Source organism: Saccostrea cucullata, unplaced genomic scaffold (assembly GCF_032062105.1).
Source record: "Saccostrea cucullata isolate Sc308-1 unplaced genomic scaffold, CSIRO_AGI_Scuc_v1 ctg1578, whole genome shotgun sequence".
Taxonomy (NCBI): Eukaryota; Metazoa; Mollusca; class Bivalvia; order Ostreida; family Ostreidae; genus Saccostrea; species Saccostrea cuccullata.
In genome coordinates this window covers 1,678-22,571 of record NW_026934129.1, presented here as the reverse complement: position 1 = coordinate 22,571, position 20,894 = coordinate 1,678, and the positions used below count along the sequence as shown (strand labels likewise).

Here is a 20,894-nt window from a genome sequence, read left to right as displayed (position 1 = left end):
TTGTCTCATTTGGCAAAGAGGTGGAGCTTAAGTCATCTCATTGTTGTCAACAACAATTTCAAGCTCCTAATGTTATTAATTCCTAAACCAATGAGAATCTATTCACCATTTGACACTAATTACATAGCATTGAGAATATGACACACCTTCATGAAAGTTCAAGCTTACCTGAGAATGGTTCTATATACACGTATAAGAAATAAATGTAACACAATACAAATGTATATGTAGTACATGCACATGTATATTAATAACATAATCATGATAGTAGTGTGTATGTATAGTAATAAGAACTATAAATTTACCTTGTGTGCTTGAAACAGCGGTCCGCATACTGGTTGGCAAAATTTCGTCGCTTTTAATAGCATCTAAAACTCGCGTAATCATTTCTATAGTAACGACTTTACCCGGACTTACACTTCTATTAAGGGTAGTTGGCATAGCCCCAGAGTCATCACTGTCCTCACCCATAATCTCCTCAATATCCTGTAAATGTTCCAATATTGTGAGATTTATAAAAGGTTTTTTTAAATAAAAAGAATCCCCTTAAAAATATATGGCAAGATTTTGAATATCATTGCTAAGATTTTAAATACATGTACAAGTATTAGCATTTCAATTATTTTAATTAATTTTATTAAAAGTCCATGTTGTTGTACAAAAAAAATGTACTACAAATGGCTGTATTCTACATGTATTACACAAGAATATTTTCAGAAGCTGAAGAGAAAAAAATACTTAGCCAATATCAGTGCAATAAATAGTGATGAGCCAGCATCGATGAAATGTTGGAAAACGACCAGCGACCAGCCAACTTTTCTGTTTGTTAATTAATTCATCCAAAATAATATATCACAATTGCAAACTGAATCTTATAATAGTAGCAGTTTGACAATTGAATAATATTTTGAGAATGAATTATTATTTCTTGTCTTGATCTTCAAAACTAAAAGGCTAAAGTAGAAATACTCAAACTTTGTTTGGAGAAAAAATAATTCAACAAGTCCAACAAAATTAAAAGCATTTCAATTATTTAGTCCATGCACTACAAATGCAAGTATTCTATTATACAAGAATATTTTCAGAAGCTTAAGCATGTTAAGAATAAGAGGAAAAAAATACTTAGCCAATATCAGCATGATCAGTGCAATAAATAGTGATGAGCCAGCATCGATGAAATGTTGGACAACGACCAGCGACCAGCCAACTTCTTTGTTAATCATTCATCCAAAATAATATTTCTTGTCTAGATCTTCAAAACTAAAGTGAAAACACTAATGATTCGTTTAGAGAAAAACAAATATTAAAACAAGTCAATAGACTAAGCAGTGTGTCAGTATGATATGTGCATTTCAGTGCAATCTTTCCATTAAAATGGCTATAATTATATAGCTTTATTAAGCTAATTTAAAAAAACTTTATTAAGCTATGTATATGCATTTTTTTTAATGTTTTTTTTTGTTAGAATAGTCCCCTATTGCAGCTTTTGGGGTAAGTTTTCTGAATAGCTTTATAAAGCTACAAATGCCATTTGAAACTGGACCTGTACATTACCTGACCTGCGACTACGAGTTCCTCAGATGAGTTCATTGATTATCATTCAGTGTGTTCAAAATGTTTTTTTCTATTTTTACCAGTTTATTTCTAAGACCCCATTTAAAAAATTAGATTCTATAGACCTCTTTTAACTTATAAACTAGCGTTTAAAGTCCAAACTATTTCGTCACTGGTCCGTAGGGTATTATCATTTTAAGGATGGAAGGTTCACATTTACACTACTGCAGAAGAATTTCTGCTGTGCACACATTATAAATGTAGTACAAGTGATTGCTAAAGTTACGAACTGAATCGTAATATAAAATTCAAAAATGCAAAGGTCAAATTACCTGAAACAACTCCTCAAAATTATCTATATCTTGCTCGGAAGACATGGTGAACAATAATAAGACGTCATAAACCGGAAGTCTTCTATGCATCCCGGTGAGGGCGCTGCGAACAGAAGAAGATATTTTCCCGCCACAGAGAGTCAGCAGTCCCTTCGATTTATGTCTATGGTGATAATCACTCTATTTTTCTAATTGAATTTGAAATAATTAAGAAAATACTCAAGAAATAATATTAATTTGAAAAGCAATGAAAATTATATGGCACGAAATGCGCGCCGTATATACCAAAAGCGAGGGAAAGTAGGTCACGTGACTTTTGTTTTCCTAAAATTTGGGTGCAATTTATCGTAAAATATGAAAATTAATCAACTTTACTGTAACAAATTAATGTTTTGACAACAATTAATCCTTAAAAATAGGGTTATAATAAGTAAAAACTTGTATTTATTCGTTACAAATCACGTTGTGAAACATCAACATTAGCAAACACGTGGTTCGTGAGATGCTCGGTGATTTCACAAAAAAATATATGTTGTTGCAAGTTGGTATCCAAGAAAAGCGTAATTTCGCAGATTCCACAGCTACCGGCGACGCCAATGTCGTAATGGTCGACGAATTACCTGACAAATCCCTCCAGATTAGGTCAATAAGACAGGCTATGTCTAGCAGACGTCTGGCAAGATGGAGGTCAGGGAGATCAATGTTAGTCGAGATAGGTCGTACACGGATGAGTCGGGCTGTGGTACCACAATACATTGAATATTTCATTTAGGGCGAATTTGTTGCACGTAAACTGGTTCAGGTTTTGGTTTAAGGTTTAAAACTAGTTTTTCAAACTGGTTTAAATTTCAATCCGGTTTACCTCGGTAAAACAAATGAACAGTTTATACAAGATGGCATCAAAAGATGCAGAACAACATACATGTATTAACCATATTACACACCCAAATAAATTTGTTAAAATCTGTTTCTTAATATTAGAATCCAAGATATTATAAAGTATTTATATCCTTTGATTGTCTTACTTATAGCCTAGTTAAAATGCAGTATTTATATTTTTAATGCCTAAAAGATTTTAAAAAATGAATAATTTCGACATTTAAAAACATGGAAAGATATAAAATATAAGGCTTCAGGAAATAGATAAATGCCGCATATTTGAAATAATGGTGTTTGTTCAATGATAATGAACAGAATATGTTAAATTATCACTCGTGTATAAATAATTACTCTTTAGATTTCCAATATTTAAGCTTTCTTTACAGTATGTTCTATAATTAACCATACATATTGAATTTTGTCCAAATTATTCAAAACTTATTTTTGAAAAGGAAAATTTTAACATATTCTGTTCATTATTATTGAACAAACACCATTATTTTAAATATGCGGCATTTATCTATTTTCTGAAGCCTTATATTTAGTACATCAAATATCAGAATGTGGCATTTTAGTCAGAAGAGTTGTTTGTCCCCGAAAATACTATTATTTATAACTTTTTTCTTTATTAAAATAGTCACCAACTTTCATCATCGCCATATTGGAATACTTCCCGCTCTTTCGTAAACCGAATAAACCACCATCGGAGGTGGTTTGGTTGGTTTAACGAACTAGTTTCAGTTACAGCCAAAACAAATGAAAAACCGGTTCTGGGTTCAAACTAGTTTAAAACCAGTTTGTGGAACTAATGAACGGTTTACAAAACTGGTTCAAAACTAAACCCAGTTTTTAAGAAACAAATTCGCCCTTAGTCAGACACCAGAGAAGAATCCTACTTTAAATCTCATTCATGTGTCAGTTGGTCAGTCTATCCGTCCGTCATGAAAACTATTTACAAGCGCGGGGAACCGACGAGCAAAAAAAAAATTAAATTGGTGTGGCCTATTAAATAATTTACCAAATCATTATAAATTAAAAGTTGCCAATCTTAGGGGTAAAATAATTTTGCCTTAACTCATTTTTTTTTTTCGAAAAGGGAGTCACTGTTTCACCTTAATTCGAGGATATTTTTTGTAAAGAAGGACACCCCTTCGTAAATGACTTCTTTCTAAATTTAGATCCGCCTCAAAACTGTGTTACACTCTAATTTTAGCCTTAGCTAAAAAATCTTAAAATAGTTGACCAATCAACGTTATTTAAGCACATTTATTTTTGGAGATTGAAATAGTCGTGATATAAATTGTTTCCCTCTGTGTTTCATTGTATTTTCGATTCCTAACATCTAAGATAGAGATTTATTGGAAATATTTCGTATAACGAGGTATGTATCTGCACTTTTTGTATTTGCTTTCTAAATTGGTCTTAAATTGATAGAGAACTAGATTAACTTCGAAAACAACCGAAGGGGATTCGTGGAAACACGTCATTATTTCGGATATTATCGTACGTATCGACATTTACCGAGCGCCTTGAAATTTCCCATAATTCCTCAATTGCGCTATCCCCCTCTAGGAAGCAATTGAGGTGTGGTCGAATGTTTAATGACTCAGTGCTTCGAATGGTAGACTCGCTATAGAAAAACGTTAGATATTTGTAAATAAGGTAAGAATATAAACGATTTTAATGAAATAATCAAGTTACGAACGCAAACTCAGGGGTTTATTGTGTATTTATGATTAGAAGTCATGAGGAATGGCTTATATCCCTATAAGGCATTCACATGCAATTTTTAAAATACAAGTACTATTTGTTTGTGTGTTACTAATTTTAATGTATGAAATGTAGATTAGATTAAGTTTGGCGATTGTTTTCTGCTTGCAATGTGGAAATTGGTGCTGAAATTACAGCCGAATATCAGTTTTGTTTGTTTGTGGGGGAGAAATGGCGAAATGTTCCGCCATTGCAATATGCAAAGTAGTCGTCGGTCATGAAAAGGGGGAACTTGTGAACCACATAATCAGATTGTCTTGGAATGCCGGTCTTGATGAATCCAACTTTCCTAAGAAGTATCCATTCCTTGTAAAGTCATAATTTAGTTGTATCAGGGTTGAAAGTGTTGGTATACAAAACATTTTGTCGAATATCCAGACTTCCTGTTTATAAATTTGACCTTCCAAGATTGATAAAGCATTCACTTGTCTTTTGATTTTGGTTCATGGTAAGAACTGATATTAAGGCATCATCTGACAAGCTTTCTGTAATTTTGAGATTCAGAGATAATTAGATCTATGACTAAGGTAAACAAGTACACAAACCAGTGTTACAGGACTGTTTACATATGTATAAAGACAGTATTGGTATAGTTTCTATCCCTTCCTTTCTTTGCTTTTGTTAGTTCTTTATGTCTACTTGATATTTAAAATGTGAAATCTAGTTATTGAAAATATGCAGAGTTTACTCGAATCTGCCATGTTTGTGTTATCTGACCATGCTCAAAACTTATCTGTTTAATTTTCTTCCCAGAACAAAATAAAAATTTTATATAAAAACATATAACAAAATTTATCACAGAGATTGTCCATTAACATTTGTTTAATTTTTGAGGCATTAATATTCTCCTAACCTTATTTTCTGCAGCAGTAAGAATACACCTTAATCATGTTAAGAATCTCCCACCCCACTGTTTACTTACAGAATCTGCTGAAGTATGGCAGCCATAAGGAAGAAGCTGGTAATCGTGGGTGACGGGGCCTGTGGTAAAACCTGTCTCCTGATTGTCTTCAGTAAGGACCAGTTCCCTGAAGTCTACGTCCCCACTGTGTTTGAGAACTACGTCGCTGACATTGAAGTCGATGGAAAGCAGGTAAGACACGGGGACGTCCCCTTTGACACACAGCTTCCACAGATGCCTCATGGGTGGATCCAGGGAGGTGGGGTTTTGTCGCAGCAATGTTCCAAACCTTGGTAATTTATTCTTCAAATGAAGTATATGTATACATATACAAGAATATTTGACAGAGTGACCAGGGTTTCAGACTTATTCATTTTAATGTAGATTTTCTTAGTTACTTCTATATATCTTTCACTATTTTGTTTTAAATGGATTAAACCTAATCGGGAATGTGGTTCGACTTGACAACTTGTTTCTTAAGATCCTATTTTCCTCCCCCATTATCGGGGTACGGCCGCGAATCTGTCGCTTTAGAAGACCAGGGGCACCATTTGAGGGTGAGTCTCTATTTCTCGGCATGGTCTGTAGAATCTGTTGTTATTTCTTGGAGGGACCCTGCACTCCTAACTTCGCTTGTCTCTGTCCTAACTGTGGGTCACTTTTAGTCTAACTCTCGCTTAGTCTTGCATGTTCCACTTAGTCTGTTGTTTTCTGTTTCCAGACTCAAATAATCATTGGAAGACTGAACAACCAGTGTTAAGTGGAACATGTTCATTGTTTTATATAAAAAGCATGATTATATTTTTTTTCTGCATCTGTTATATTTAGTTTTTCACACACCCCTAATCTGTTCTGCAATCTACTTTTTATTTGTATATGTGATAATGAAGACCTAATCTGTATAAATTCTTACGTTGAACTTGAAACAAAATAAAAAAGAATGATGCTACTAAAAATGTCGCATCCATCATGAGGTCATTATTTTGAGCGCAGCATTTATTATCCATGCATTAATTTATACAATGTCTTTGTCTGCAGAATAAACAGCACTTATGTGAACAATATACTAGGACTCAGGGCTCCACATTTCACATTTACTTTTTACTGCTTGTTCATAAGGACAAGTCACCATAGAAATTACTTTTAAGAACACAATTCTTACTAGAACTCAGTTTTTCATTAATCAAGGTCTTTTAAAATTAAGTATTGGATTATTCAAGTTAAGGTAGACTGCATGTGATATATAATATATGGGTTTGTTTTAGGTTTTTTTGTCAAAGTTGATAGATATCGAAAATTTTCCTACAAAATTGAATCATAATGTTATATCACACACACAAATTTAAACAATTGTGAGACAGAAAATTAACCCAGAAATGGGTTAAAACTTGATTTGCCCTGTGACGTTCATCAGATATCATTCTTTATAGCCAAATCATACAACTATTGATTTTCGAAATTGAAAGTAATGTGACTGTTTTTCCTCATCAAGTTAACAACCAATTTCCCAACTTTCATCAAAATAGAGGGGATCTAAATTTGCTATGAATCTTAATTTTTTTTTTTTAGAAAATTCTTTCATAAAGTCTTAGAAAGATCACTTGTTCAATCAGATTAGAACCCAGCAATTTAATATTCTCTGGCCTGTGTTAATTTTTCCCACTTACTTGTATTACTGGTCAAATGTTTATGTGACCCCCTTTAGCTTCTAAAAAGACAGTGTGTTGATAATAAAAAAAAGATTCTGAACAGTCTGGAGAAGGGGGGAGGGGTCCATCATACTGAAAAATGATGGGTAGTCATGACAGACTTCAATGAACATTACCCCTGACTATTGAATAATGCATGGATCATGTGTAAAGTTTTCTTACTTTTTATAAGGAAGTCAATTTTGACAAGAGTGATACAACTTTACTATCAACTAGTGCTAATTGTAACGGGGACCGTTACAGATGTTCCCCAAACGCTCCCCAACTCTCTTTTTGTGCCATATTACCAGCAAGCTTCATTAAATAAGACAAACTCTATGTATTTGAGACTTTAACAACATTTAACCGGAAGTGTACGAAGTTCATTCAAATCTTAACATTGCATGCGTGCATGCGAATGCCTGTGCGTAATGAACATATCATTTTGTCTACACAATCCATATATTTTAAATTTTTTAATATGCTAAAAATTAAAGTATTTAATCCAAAAGTAATAAAAAATACGCTCATTCAAGTGTATTTTTGAATTTGTTCATTTCACGTGCACGCACGTGCATACATGAGCACGGTGACCATACCTTCTTGTAGAAGTCCATTACATCTTTCTATGTTCAAAATCCCACCCCATATGGTTGAAAACCAAGGGCGTTATACCTGTTAAAAGTTTCAGCCAATTAGATTGCAGCGCACGTACACGCACGTGTATCCATGTGCATAGTGACCATACCTTTATTGTAGTAGTCCATTATACCTGTCTATGTTCCAAATCCCATCCTGTTTGGTTGGAAACCAAGGGAGTTATAGCTGTTTAAATTTTCAGCCAATCAGATTGCAGCACACGTACATGCACGTGTATCCATGTGCATGGTGACTATACCTTCTTGTAGTAGTTCATTATATCTATCTATGTTTCAAATCCCATCCTCTTTGGTTGAAAACCAAATGAGTTATAGCTATTTAAAGTTTAAGCCAATCAGATTGCAGCGCACGTGCATGCACGCGTTTTCATGATAATTGCTATATATCATATTGTACGATATGCTAATGCATGGCGATGTTCAAAATTTCAAAGCATTTCGTCAAAAAACAAAAAAGATATTGAGATTTTTGTTTCAGCCAATCAGCGTGCAGCGCACGTGCATGCGCGTGAGATTTTGCTATTTTGACCATGACGTATTGTCTATGCTACTAATGTGTCTTTATATTATGAGTTCTAAAGCATTTCATCTAAAATTTAAAAAGTTACATCCATATCAATTTAATCGGTCATTTATCATGTTGCACGTGCGCGCTCTTGCAAGCACGTGCGCGCAAAATGACCTTCGTTCCGCAAATCTACATTACATGTCTACTGACCCTAAAAACATTTCACCTTAGTCTGATGTGTAGTTTACAAGATCACTCGCGGACAAAATTTTCCCAGGAAGAAAAATAAGAATAACTAGAAACGATCTCGTTGCGAGCAACGAGAGGTCTTCCGTCCGCTTTAGGAAAAGAAACCCACGGAAAATCAAGCTGAAAAGAGATTCAAAATTTGGTAACAAGGAGGATTGAACCCATGTCGCCAAAGTGAATGCGCTTTTTAAAAAACTACTTTGTTATCCCCAACGCGCTAACCATTAAGCTATTGGGAGTACTGCTCTAAATATACTTGTGTATACTTTTGCAACAGTTCACCTGTCTAAGAATTATAAAAAGCATTCATAATTTCGCGCCAAACGCCACGAGTAAATATTCGCGCCTTTTCTTTGGACTGATCTATTAGATAGGTATGATAGAATCAATTAAATTTTAAAAATAAAACATTCTTAGCGCCTTTATTTCATTTTGACGTTAAGAAAGTATATGTAACACATTATACACATTACATATCGTATCTAGCCCAGTTACACTAAAGCAGTGAAATGGAAATTAAGTTTTAAGATTGACACTCAATTGCAACGTACTACTGTTACGTGTCGGATCTGAGCGGTCAGTAGGTCCGTGCTCGGATTACCGAGTTTTACTAGGGATATGATTGCATGCAAATTTATACAGATAATAATATGACACCTGCCTAGCTGGTGTCTTTAAATCAATGACCTAAGTGCTTTCTATAATTATATATCTTCAGTTAATACCGGCACCTGTCTGGTGCCATATGATAATTGCCTCACTATACTCGTACAACTGACTATATAAGTCAACATCTATCTGCCTGGTGCCTCTTGATTTAGCCTTTAACATCTGCCTGGTGTATAACTGCTTACCAAGTTGCCTACATAACTCTAGCCAAGTAGCTAGAATATACTTACACAGTATGATTTAACTTTGTAAGAGCTTCTCTGTCCTAATGACAAACCTATAGCTAATGTCACACAGCTACATTTTAACTAGTCACTGGCTACGGCAACTTTGCACAATCCTATTTGATCTATAAACCAATTGGTTTCAGTACCAAAGTGAAGACACAAGACAGCTGGCTGTACTGCCCCCTTGTACCTCAACTTAATCAATGATCAAAAGTTATCAGATATCATATTGATAAAATAAAACAGACTGTCTTCTTTTGGCAACACTATTATTATTTTCTAACAGAACACCATTTATCAATAATACTTGTATAATTCTTTAGTCAATTGACAAATTAATTACAATATTTACATTGATTATCTATTATAATATAAACAAAAAACGGGAGATAACTCCTCCAACCATTTCACTACTACGTGAGAGTCGAAGTAGTTTTTTACATTTCATGTATCCTTATGTCAGAATGGTTTAATCAAACGCTCAGCTGCCTCCATAAACCCCTACTCGCGAAATGGCGGAGTTGACAGAGACAGCCGCCATTTTGGACCCGCTTCAGATTTTTGAATGCAAATATCTAGACTTTAGATTTATCAACATTCAAACAAATTAAATAGTAAGCATTATAAGGAGGGCTTCTATTACCATACCAAATAAAAATGAAAAATACCGAAAAACAAAAAAGTTAGAAAATACGATTTATTTAAATCTGCATCTCGTAACGACCGGAAGTATTGACGACGCACGAAAAGGCGATTCCGCAATCCACAAGGTCATGATCTATCATCTCCAATAAGTCTCCAGTTCATATCCTTAGCCATTTTCGACAAAAAGGGGCGACAAAATCGCATTTTAAAATCAGGAAATTGTCCATAACTTGGCACCAGAAGCGAATTTTTCAAATTTCTCTTCGGATGTAACAACTTCATATAATAACACATATTTTGTGAAAGTTTCATGAAAAACCGCTGAATAGTTTTCGAGAAATCGCCTGCACAAAATTTTGTCAAAAAAAAGAATAATAATAATAATAAGAATAATAAGAAACAGTAGAATCACTATAAGGTCTTCCGTGAAGACGGAAGACCTTAACTAGAGCAAAGCTCGTTGCAAAGCAACGAGTAGGTCTTCCGTCCGGTTTTGACCGGAAGTGCCGAAAGTGACATAAAAAAAGAAAGCAATGAGCTAAGTCGTCTCCAGTCACTTTATAATTTCAATTTTGCATCAAAAACCTTTAAAATAAACCATTTCTGGCTACTTCCGGTCTGACCGTAAGTGACGCCGACGGACGGAAAATTAATTTGTATGCTCCCAGAGACATATGTTATCCAAAAACCTGTCAAGAACGGCAAAAATACGCGTTTTCCGACTACTTCCGGTTTGGCCGGAAGTGACGACGCCGGACGTATTTTGACGACTTCACTAGATAAAGCTTGACATTTTGAACAACTTTGCTTCTTTGACGTATTACAAATTCTCAATACTTTTTGAGATATAAAGGAAAAACATTCGGCCCCGCTAGTCCCTTAATTTTAGGGGCCAGCCCTTTTTTCGAGATATCATTTGAAAGATCTTGAAATTCTACACTTTTTTTGTTCTATATGTTTTAACAAAATATTTCCAAGTAAAAATATATTGTAGAAAAGGTGTTGTAAATTTTGAAATTTGCGATAGGACTATTTTCGGGCCATACCGAGCGCCGACGTGCGGCACTTCCGATAAAAATGAAATACATTCCGCAAATCTACAAACATAGATCTACCATACCTGAAAGTATCATGTGTCTACCTAAAGCCGTTTAGGAGAAATCGTGCGGACAAACTGACCCTTAAAAAACATTAAAGTGCCGATAACTCCGGACCGGAAGTGACGTCATCAAAACGGAAAAAAAAACGCATAAGGTTCAAGTGATGTAACATAAGTCCTGAAAGTTTCACGGAAATCCGTTGAGCCGTTTTCGAGAAAGCGCGTGCACAAAATCGGTAAGAAAAAAAAACAATAATAATAACTAGAGCAAAGCTCGTTGCAAAGCAACGAGTAGGTCTTCCATCCTGTTTGACCGGAGGTAGCTTTCATTTTTGAAAAAAATGATAAATAACGACCAAAAATGCTTTGAATCCTCTAAAGCTAAGTTAATTAATACAAAAATAAGCCATTTTTTGCTACTTCCGGTTTGACCGGAAGTAACGACGACACACGGAAAATTAATTTTTAAGCTCCCAGAGACATATGTTACCCAAAAACTTGTCAAGAACGGCAAAAATACGCGTTTTTCGACTACTTCCGGTTTGGCCGGAAGTGACGTCGTCGGACGTATTTTGATGACGCCAGTAAATTAAGCTTGACATTTTGAACAACTTTGCTTCTTTGACGTATTACAAATTCTCAATACTTTTTGAGATATAAAGGAAAAACTTTCGGCCCCTGTAGGCCCTTCATTTTAGGGGCTAGCCCTTTTTTGGAGATATCACTTGAAAGATCGTGTAATTCTACACTTTTTTGGTTCTACATGTTTTAACAAAATATTTCTAGGTAAAAAGTTAATGTAGAAAAGGTGTTAAAAATTTTGAAATTCTTAATAGGACTATTTTCGGGCCATAGCGAGCGTCGGCGCTTCGTACTTCCGGTAGTTGTAATATACAAAAAGCACTTCTCCAAAGATTGCTCTAGCATCCCTGAAAATTTCACACTTCTATCTTCAATGGTTTTTGAGAACATTGCCGGACAAAGTTACCCTCTAAAAGTGACAAAATCGCGGAAATCTCCGAACCGGAAGTGACGTCATCAAAACAAAAATATATATACCTAGATTTTTTTAAGTTGTATCAGTCCTGAAAGTTTCATGAAAATCGATCAAGCCGTTTTCGAGAACTCGCGTGCACAAAATATGTAAGAAAAAAAATAATAAAAACTGTGGAAAAGAAACCTAAGAATAACAGAAAGGTCTTCCGCTGAAGACGGAAGACCTTAATAATAATAAAAAACAGAGTAAAAACAATATGTTCCCCAACTTCGTTTGGGGAACATAATAATCAATAACTAGAGGAGTCGATTTATAATTGTAAGATACTCAGGGACATTTTTTGTGCACAATATATCAGCATGTAGATAAATGTATACAGGTATATCTACTGACTAGACATATATATATATACAGGGATGTGGTATGGTGTATAAATAATAGTGAGTAGATTTCTACAGAGGTAGGGAATTGTAAAATATCAGAGCTGTGGAAAACTTTTTCAGATAGCCAGTCTTTCGGACCGGCAAGAAGACAAAATATGCTGGTCCGAAGTGATTTTTGCCGGTCCGAAATAGTATGTTGCAAAATTAAAAAGAAAAGCATTTCATTTATTTTGTTAAGTACACTTTACTTAATAAAACCAGGGACCTATATACTAGTATATAGGTCCCTGATAAAACATTTAAAAAAAGTCTCCATTTCCAAGTCCATCCTCCTTCGTTTTCGTTTTTTTTTTGCATTTATAACAATACTAGATTTCATAACTTTTTGACAGGTAACAATGATAATTCTGCATGGTAAACGTAATTTTTTTTTTAAACATTAATGCATTTTGGAATTATATGTTGCCTCAAAAGTGAGTCTAAGAAACTCTTTGCATCGATAATAAAAATACTAATCATGAATATGATCAATGAAAAAAAAAAAACGAAATCTGGGACACTCGGAACGACGGAAGTACTAGGTTTACCGCTTTACTCATTGACAACTGTGTTTGAATTTTTTCTGTCAAAATGTTTTACATACCCAGCTATTTAGCCTGTCTTATCTTTTTTTTTAAAAATGTTTTTACCTAATTCTGTCCCATTTGTAAATTTAAAAGGTCATGCGAGACAATGCTGGTTTCGCTCTCATTTCCTATAGCCTCGATCTCGTGCAAAGAAAAAGTATTGCGTAATCATTTATAAGGTACGATAACTAAGCTTGGAAGTGTGCCGATGATAGGCCTAAATCAAAATGGAAAATCAAAAACTTTAACAAAGAAAGAGGTCGGTCATTTGGGCCGACATCGATAGCATTTTTACCGGTAACAGGCATTTTTTGCCAGTCTTGCCGGCATGACCGGCAGTTTTCCACAGCTCTGGAATATGAAAACACGTTCCTTTTTTGTGTGTTTTTATGTTTTAAAAGAATAAGCTACAAAATTTTTTTAAAAAGGAATTGTAAGTGAAATTTATATATTCATTTCATGTAAGGTATTTATAATTACATTTCTGCATTAATTTTGAGTATTTGGTTACATCTAATGGCAAAAATATCTATTATATTTACTTGGTTAGTGAATTAAATGCAGGTTCAGATCACTTGTGAACTTAACTAAAAGTTGCCTCAAACTAAACTCTACAATTCAATGGATCTTGACAATTTAACATACAGAGCAACAAGTCGATTTTAGGATATTAACTAACAACCTATTGTGAACAACTCCAAAAATGGTTTTAGACAACTCTCCTCTGTAGTTTTCATTTTAGGGCTGAAACGATACGCCCCCTCCACGATACGATACGTATTGCAATACTTGTGTCACAATTCAATTTTTTCAATACGATACAATTTAAGAATGAAACTATTCATAAGGTTAAAGAAAACGTATTCAGATTTCAAAAAAAAAAAAAGAATAAAAGGAGGTGATACAGTAGAAATATACTACCAGGGGTATGCAATTTATAAATTCAAGTACTAGCCCGAGGGCTAGTGGCAGCAATAAAATTATTATCCCCAAGTAAAAAGTTACTAGCCCAAATATAGGGACAAAAAATTCTCACTATTAGAATTAAATCATATAAAATTAATGATTATGACAGAAAATAAAAATGAATTTAAAAAAAAAATTATCTGAAGATCTTTCATTTTCTGCTTATTTACACTAGCTGATTTAGAATGAAAATAAATTCATTTTGTTTTCATATTAAATCCTTAAATACACTAGAAATATATTTCATCTGAATCACACTGATCTTTCAGTTGGTTGAGTAATCGTAAATAATTTAATGAGATATTTGCATGTATTTACAATAAACGGAGGAATGGAGCAAATTCGGATTACGAAAAAACCTTCGTTTTTGGAAGTAAATAAGTCAGGAAGTACTGCAAAATGGAGAAAATTATGGAGATTTATTGACAGTAGGAGCTTTCTGTCTGGAAAATATTCACTGGTTGGGAATTTGATGCAAAAAATGAGTAAAATACCGGTTGTACTTTTCATGTATTACATGCGTAGTTATAATTTTTACTAGCCCAAATTTACTAATTTGTTTATTGCACATCTCTGATACTTGTGGTTCTGTTGATTAAGAACACTTTATTCATATAAATAATAGCAGAGACAGCCTACTCTGAAACTTGACCGTCCCAATTTTCTCCCTCGTGTGTGTCAAACTGTTAAAATAAGGTCGAACCCGATCTATTTCAAAGAGTTAACCAAACCCGATTATAAAAAACGTATCGAACCGAAAATCGAGATGGTGAATCGAACATTGAACCGAGCACTTATATTGAACAATATCGATATTTCGTTGAATCGTTTCAGCCCTATTTCATTTTGAAAGATGCAGAAGTTCTCTCTCCATTTGACTTCATAACTAAGTTAACACAATGTGAATTCAAGCTTATACAAGTTTGTTTATAACTTTCTTTGTGTATTTTGTTTTTCACACCATAAGTCGGATCATGATTTAGTTTATCATCGGCACACCACTTCCCGGGGTCTGCGGAAGCATGTGTTTCTTTGCTTTGCCCCTGTTCCTCAGAGTAACACTAGTGTCCCCCTAACTGTAAACAGTCGTCATACAATACTGCCAGGAAACTGAATCCTGGCCTTGTGGGGTGAACCCTATTGGCTTTGTTGTGCCAGTTTTATCTGTGCATGCATTGTAATGTACTGTTGCTTTTTATTAGTTCGACATTTAATATGGTGTTGTAGGGTCATGATATATTAGAAAAGATATATAAGATTTGTATATGTTTACTGCATTACCATGTTTCGCACAGTTTGTAACTTTTTGAATGTAGTAAAGTCTTGCTTTTTAGTTAACTAATTCATTTGTTAAGAATATTGTGTTTCTTTTTCTATTAATCAGTTTATAAAATGCAGATTTTGAAAAGAAATAGGAAAGAAATGCATGGTTGTCTATTGTTGGGTTGAATTAAGACTGTGTATTTTCATTTGCAGGTTGAGTTGGCATTATGGGATACAGCTGGACAGGAAGACTACGACAGGCTCCGCCCACTCTCCTACCCCGACACTGACGTCATACTAATGTGCTTCTCTATAGACAGCCCCGACAGTTTAGAAAACATCCCAGAAAAATGGACACCGGAAGTCAAACACTTCTGTCCCAATGTACCCATAATCCTCGTAGGCAACAAGAAAGACACACGGAATGACCCTAACACACAAAAAGAGCTCAAGAAAAGTAAACAAGAGCCAGTCAAAACAGCTGAAGGTCAGGCCATGGCGGAACAGATCCACGCCTTCGCTTACCTTGAGTGTTCGGCCAAAACAAAAGAGGGGGTCAGAGAAGTGTTTGAAACAGCCACGCGAGCAGCACTGCAAGTCAAGAAGAAGAAAGGGAAGAAATGTCGTCTGCTTTAGGACTGTTTGGTGCTGGTCAAAGAAGTTAATCTCACAGTGGAATACTGGGGAACTGAACATTTTCTTACTTATTGTGTAAAAGAAATGATCATGTATGAAATGTATGTGTGTATGGAAGGAATGTACGGAAGATGTAATGCCTATTCTTAAGTTTAATATAATTTTTATGTGGTAAAAGATTATGATATTGATAATGCCCGAATAGCATTTGAGTCATATGTGAAGTTTAAGGAAACTTCTTAATTAACAAGTTATAATAGATATCTCCCTCTCAGTTAAACAAAATTGTAAGAAATTTATATTTGTGGTTCTTTATATTATATCTCTACATAGATTGATGAACATTCCATTGTTATGTACAGACATTCCTCAGAATGGAGTTGACAAATTCAGTGGACCAATGTTTCAATTTCATTTCAAATGGAATACAGACACAGATAATCTTACTTCCCAATATCTTTATGATCCAACAACTTTGGATGTTTAATGTTTAACTTCTTATCTCCTCATCCCGTGACCTTGTTTTTAATGGAATCTTAAATCAGAGAAAATTGGATTCATTTTTGGAGGGCCTTTAGAGTTGTATATTTTGATGGCACTAATTAGAATTGCTGTTAAGCTGAAATGAAATTAACAGAACAAAAAAGACAGAATTCTGCATGTCCAGTGTCTTGATGTTTGGAAGATAGCCTAAAAAGATACTTCTGTTTAAATTTGATGCTGTTTTCTTGGGATGTAAAATTTTTTTTTTGAGATTTCTGAGAAAGGATAAAAAAAATTTTTCTGGAGACATTTATTTATAAGGGAGACAATTCAGGGTGACACTGAGTTGTAGTAGGTCTGTGTATATAATTTTATTTCTGTAATGGCTTCATTGTATAGTTCTATGATTAGAAAATTCTTCATATCTTGTCATAATAAAAAAAAGAAATGCCTCAATTCTGTGTGGTATTGTACATGGTAATGTCATCTAATCTCAAGGAGACATATATGTTGATTCCTGCTTTGTAATGCTACAGTGCTGGAATCGGTTTTGATGCAAAATATCAACCCGCTAGCGTGCACATGAATAAATCATAGATAAGTTGCTCATTATTTATTTTGATCAGCACTCACAGTTTTGGTCTGATTTCAATATTACTTGGCACACAAGTAGACTACACTAAGATACAAAAAATTCTGTTTATCGGTTTTTGATTTCCATGAACGGTGTTGTTTATGTTGCTCAAATGAAGATGAACAAAAAACAACATAATTTTGTCTTTTGTATCCATAATGCAGTGGGAGGTTATTTTTAGGGGGGTAAATGTCTTGATTTAAGGTTTTTATTTCAGATTCTCAGCTAAAATTCATATTGTATGGCAGGAAAATTGCTTGCTTTTAATGAAGGACTACCAATAATGTGTACAGTTCATGGTTATTGGTCCCAGGACAAGGCTTTCGGATACCGCATTTTTTAAACATTTATTATACAGGGAAACTTGGGGGGGGGGGCATTCCTCAATAATTGTAATAATTATGCAAACAATGACCTATATATTCTCCAAGACAGCCTTAGAGGGGTAAAGTTGATAACTGAAAAAATCTTAAAATTCTAAAATTAACATGAGATGAGTGCGGTACCAAGTGGGGCGAAATTGAGAAAGTCGTACTTGGGTAACGGGGATTTCTTAGGCAAACAAAAGATATTTTATGTTTACATGTTAAGAAATTCATTTTGGAAATAAGTCTGCATTTGGGTAAATAAACACAATTAAGTTGGTAACTTAAAAAACTGCAACCTATTGGTGTTATTTTGGATCCTTGACATATTTTCTGAGGCTGTCTTTAAACATTAAAAAATACATAGCATTTAACAAGAAGCAATGTACACGTTACTTTAATGTTCTTTAAGCAATTAATGCCCTGAATTATGGGAAATTTCATTCATTTCCTCCCTTGCCTTGTAAGCAATTTTTAGATTTGATTATCATGCAAGTCTTGGATTGTGACACGCTTCACGGTAACAAATACAGTACTTTGTCATATCAAAACGATTTTATACAGCTTAGGATACAGTTGGTACTGTCACTGTCTTCAGCTTTAAATAGCAATGAAAGTTAAGCGTTTTTGCCATGTAATGGATAATGGCTATTCCTTCACAAAACTGGAAAAATGAGACGAAAATAATGGAGACATTAAAGACACGATAAAAACAAGATTATCTTCCTGATCGTCCGGGTGTGGCCGTATAATGATAAACTTAATTGTTATGAAAGGAAGAGACATTTCCTTGTTGCTCTACATGATCTCGCACAAGATAAATAGGGAAATCAATATGATCTGACATGGGACGTGGACTGTGTGGGTCACCATGTCACTACACGTCATTGGGTGTTTCTATGTTGATGTAATTTAAAACCGTGACTCTGACCTTGACACGCGTGCCCCAGTCATTTTTAGCTCTACTGGTCACAGACCAGAAGAGCTAATGCGATAGTAAGGTGTCCGTCGTCCGTCTGTCTGTCTTTCCGTCTAGCTGTCTGTCTGTCCGTCTGTCTGTAAACAATTTTTCAAAACGCTACTCCTCCTACAGATTTGGTCTGGTTTCAATATAACTTAGCACACAAGTAGACTACACTAAGATACATAAAATAGTGCATCGGTTTTTGATTTCTTTGAACGATGTTGCCTTGGTTACTAAAAATAGAATTTTCTGTGAAATTCCTATAAAATACTACCCTTTCTTCAGTTTTGGTCTGATTTCATTATTACTGGGCACAGAAGTAGACTACACTAAGATGCATAAAATAGTGCATCGGTTTTTAATTTCGATGAACGGTGTTGCCATGGTTACTAAAAATAGAATTTTCTGTGAAATTCCTGTAAAATACTACTCCTTCTACAGTTTTGGTCTGATTTCAGTATAACTTGGCACACAAGTAGACTACACCAAGATACATAAGATAGTGCATCGGTTTTTGATTTCTGTGAACGATGTTGCCTTGGTTACTAAAAATAGAAATTTCTGTGAAATTCCTTTAAAACGCTACTCCTTCTTCAGTTTTGGTCTGATTTCAATAGTACTTGGCACACAAGTAGAGTACGCTAAGATACATAGAATAGTGCATCGGTTTTTAATTTCGATGAACGATGTTGCCATTGTTACTAAAAATAGAAATGTCTGTGAAATTCCTTTAAAACGCTACTCCTTCTACAGTTTTGGTCTAATGGCAATGGCTTCTTTTCTCATCCTTTGTTATAAGTACAAACCAGTAGAGCTACAGTCTCAACGGAGACTTCTGGTTTTTAAATGTAGTTAGAACAAAAAGTGTTGTGTGACGTCTCACATTTAACTATGAGGATATACTTACCAAGGGTACTATGGAAGGAAAAAATTACTAGTATATACAAACAAAGATAAACTAGAGAACGGAATGCTGAAATGAAATTAGAAATTGTTTTTGGCAAATTTTAAAGCACACTAAGTGACTTCTTTTTTTCTGTTTAAGGTTGAGTTGGCATTATGGGATACGGCGGGACAGGAGGACTACGACAGGCTCCGCCCACTCTCCTACCCCGACACTGACGTCATACTAATGTGCTTCTCTATAGACAGCCCCGACAGTTTAGAAAACATCCCAGAAAAATGGACACCGGAAGTCAAACACTTCTGTCCCAGTGTTCCCATAATCCTTGTAGGCAACAAGAAAGATCTAAGAAACGACGAGAGTACGAAGCGAGAGTTGATGAAGATGAAACAGGAACCCGTGCGACCGGAAGACGGCCGCGCCATGGCAGAAAAGATCAATGCTTATGGATATTTAGAATGCTCCGCTAAAACAAAAGAGGGCGTCCGTGAAGTGTTCGAAAACGCCACCAGGGCGGCGCTGCAAACCAAGAAAAAGAAGAAGGGGATATGTGTTACTCTATAACTCTACTGCGCATGTAAGGGTGGGTCCATCTCTTGTTTCTTTAAACATTTTTTACTGAAGGAATGGATAAGTGGTACCTCGGCTCCCGGAAGTATAGCGGAGATAATGTAAACAGGTCGCCATTCCTGAATCTGAACAAAGTTATCATAACTAAACGTGTACTCATTTAATTAGTGTTAATCATTTGTAAAGATGCTGTGTAACAAGCCTTGACATTCTGACTGTGTGACGTGTACATTTGTGTCATGACGTAATGTGTCCATGGATACCGCTCCGCGCGTGCAATTTTTTTTCTACTATAATTTTTTACGACAACTGGCGGACGGAGTGAAATGAACCTTTCTAAAACGTTTTAAAGATTTCTTATAGTCATGTAATTCTACTGTTATTTAAGAGGGAGAATGATAGCAGTTTTTTTTTATTCATGTATTCTTATTTAAATTGTAATATCTCATCATGTAACTTTTGCGTAGCTTGTCTAATAAATGGAACCAAAGACATGGGTGTTGTTTAGTTGTCTCGTAACTCAAGACAATTAGTGTATAAGTGATGTTAACATTATCTAATTGTATTTAATGGAAACATAACGAACAGCAATCAACCTCATAATCTAGCCCACAAAACGAATCGTGCACAGGGAGAAATCATGGACCCTTGGTACAACAGAGGTGGGATCAGATGTCTTGGAGGAGTGAGTATCCCCTGTCCACCGGTCACGTGTCTGACGTACACAGACATACCTGGTACTACCTGTTGCAGCCATTGGCATCTACTAGCATGTGTAAAGTATTTCAGCCGTCAAGGTTGCCTGAGTGACAGTGGTCAGAAGAGTCAAGCAGGATCATCGAGTTGAGTATGACGTCACATGGAGACTATAAGCCGAGGTCCCGTATTGGATTGAGGAGATTCTTTCACTGTTCATGCTGCTC

At 34.9% G+C, this 20,894-nt stretch overlaps 1 protein-coding gene and 1 long non-coding RNA gene across 2 annotated transcripts; both read left to right on the top strand.

Moving 5' to 3' along the window:
* Nucleotides 1-4,288: 4,288 nt before the first annotated feature.
* On the top strand, nt 4,289-20,465 carry LOC134239989 (ras-like GTP-binding protein RHO). Its single transcript, XM_062722115.1, has 4 exons — nt 4,289-4,427; nt 5,460-5,628; nt 15,629-16,012; nt 19,543-20,465. The coding sequence occupies exons 2-4, from the start codon at nt 5,473-5,475 to the stop codon at nt 19,963-19,965; spliced, it is 963 nt and encodes a 320-aa protein (XP_062578099.1). The 5' UTR covers nt 4,289-4,427; nt 5,460-5,472; the 3' UTR covers nt 19,966-20,465.
* Nucleotides 12,577-13,604, top strand: LOC134239990 (uncharacterized). Its single transcript, XR_009986330.1, has 2 exons — nt 12,577-12,637; nt 13,536-13,604. It is a non-coding gene; the product is annotated as an uncharacterized LOC134239990 (long non-coding RNA).
* Nucleotides 20,466-20,894: the final 429 nt, after the last annotated feature.

What these genes read in the sequence shown, in the direction of transcription:
- LOC134239989 (XM_062722115.1), top strand. Translation starts at nt 5,473, where the DNA reads ATGGCAGCCATAAGGAAGAAGCTGGTAATCGTGGGTGACGGGGCCTGT. An exon ending in TTGAAGTCGATGGAAAGCAG is followed by an intron (nt 5,629 to 15,628) that starts GTAAGACACGGG and finishes TTTCATTTGCAG; the next exon opens with GTTGAGTTGGCATTATGGGA. An exon ending in CCACGCGAGCAGCACTGCAA is followed by an intron (nt 16,013 to 19,542) that starts GTCAAGAAGAAG and finishes TTTCTGTTTAAG; the next exon opens with GTTGAGTTGGCATTATGGGA.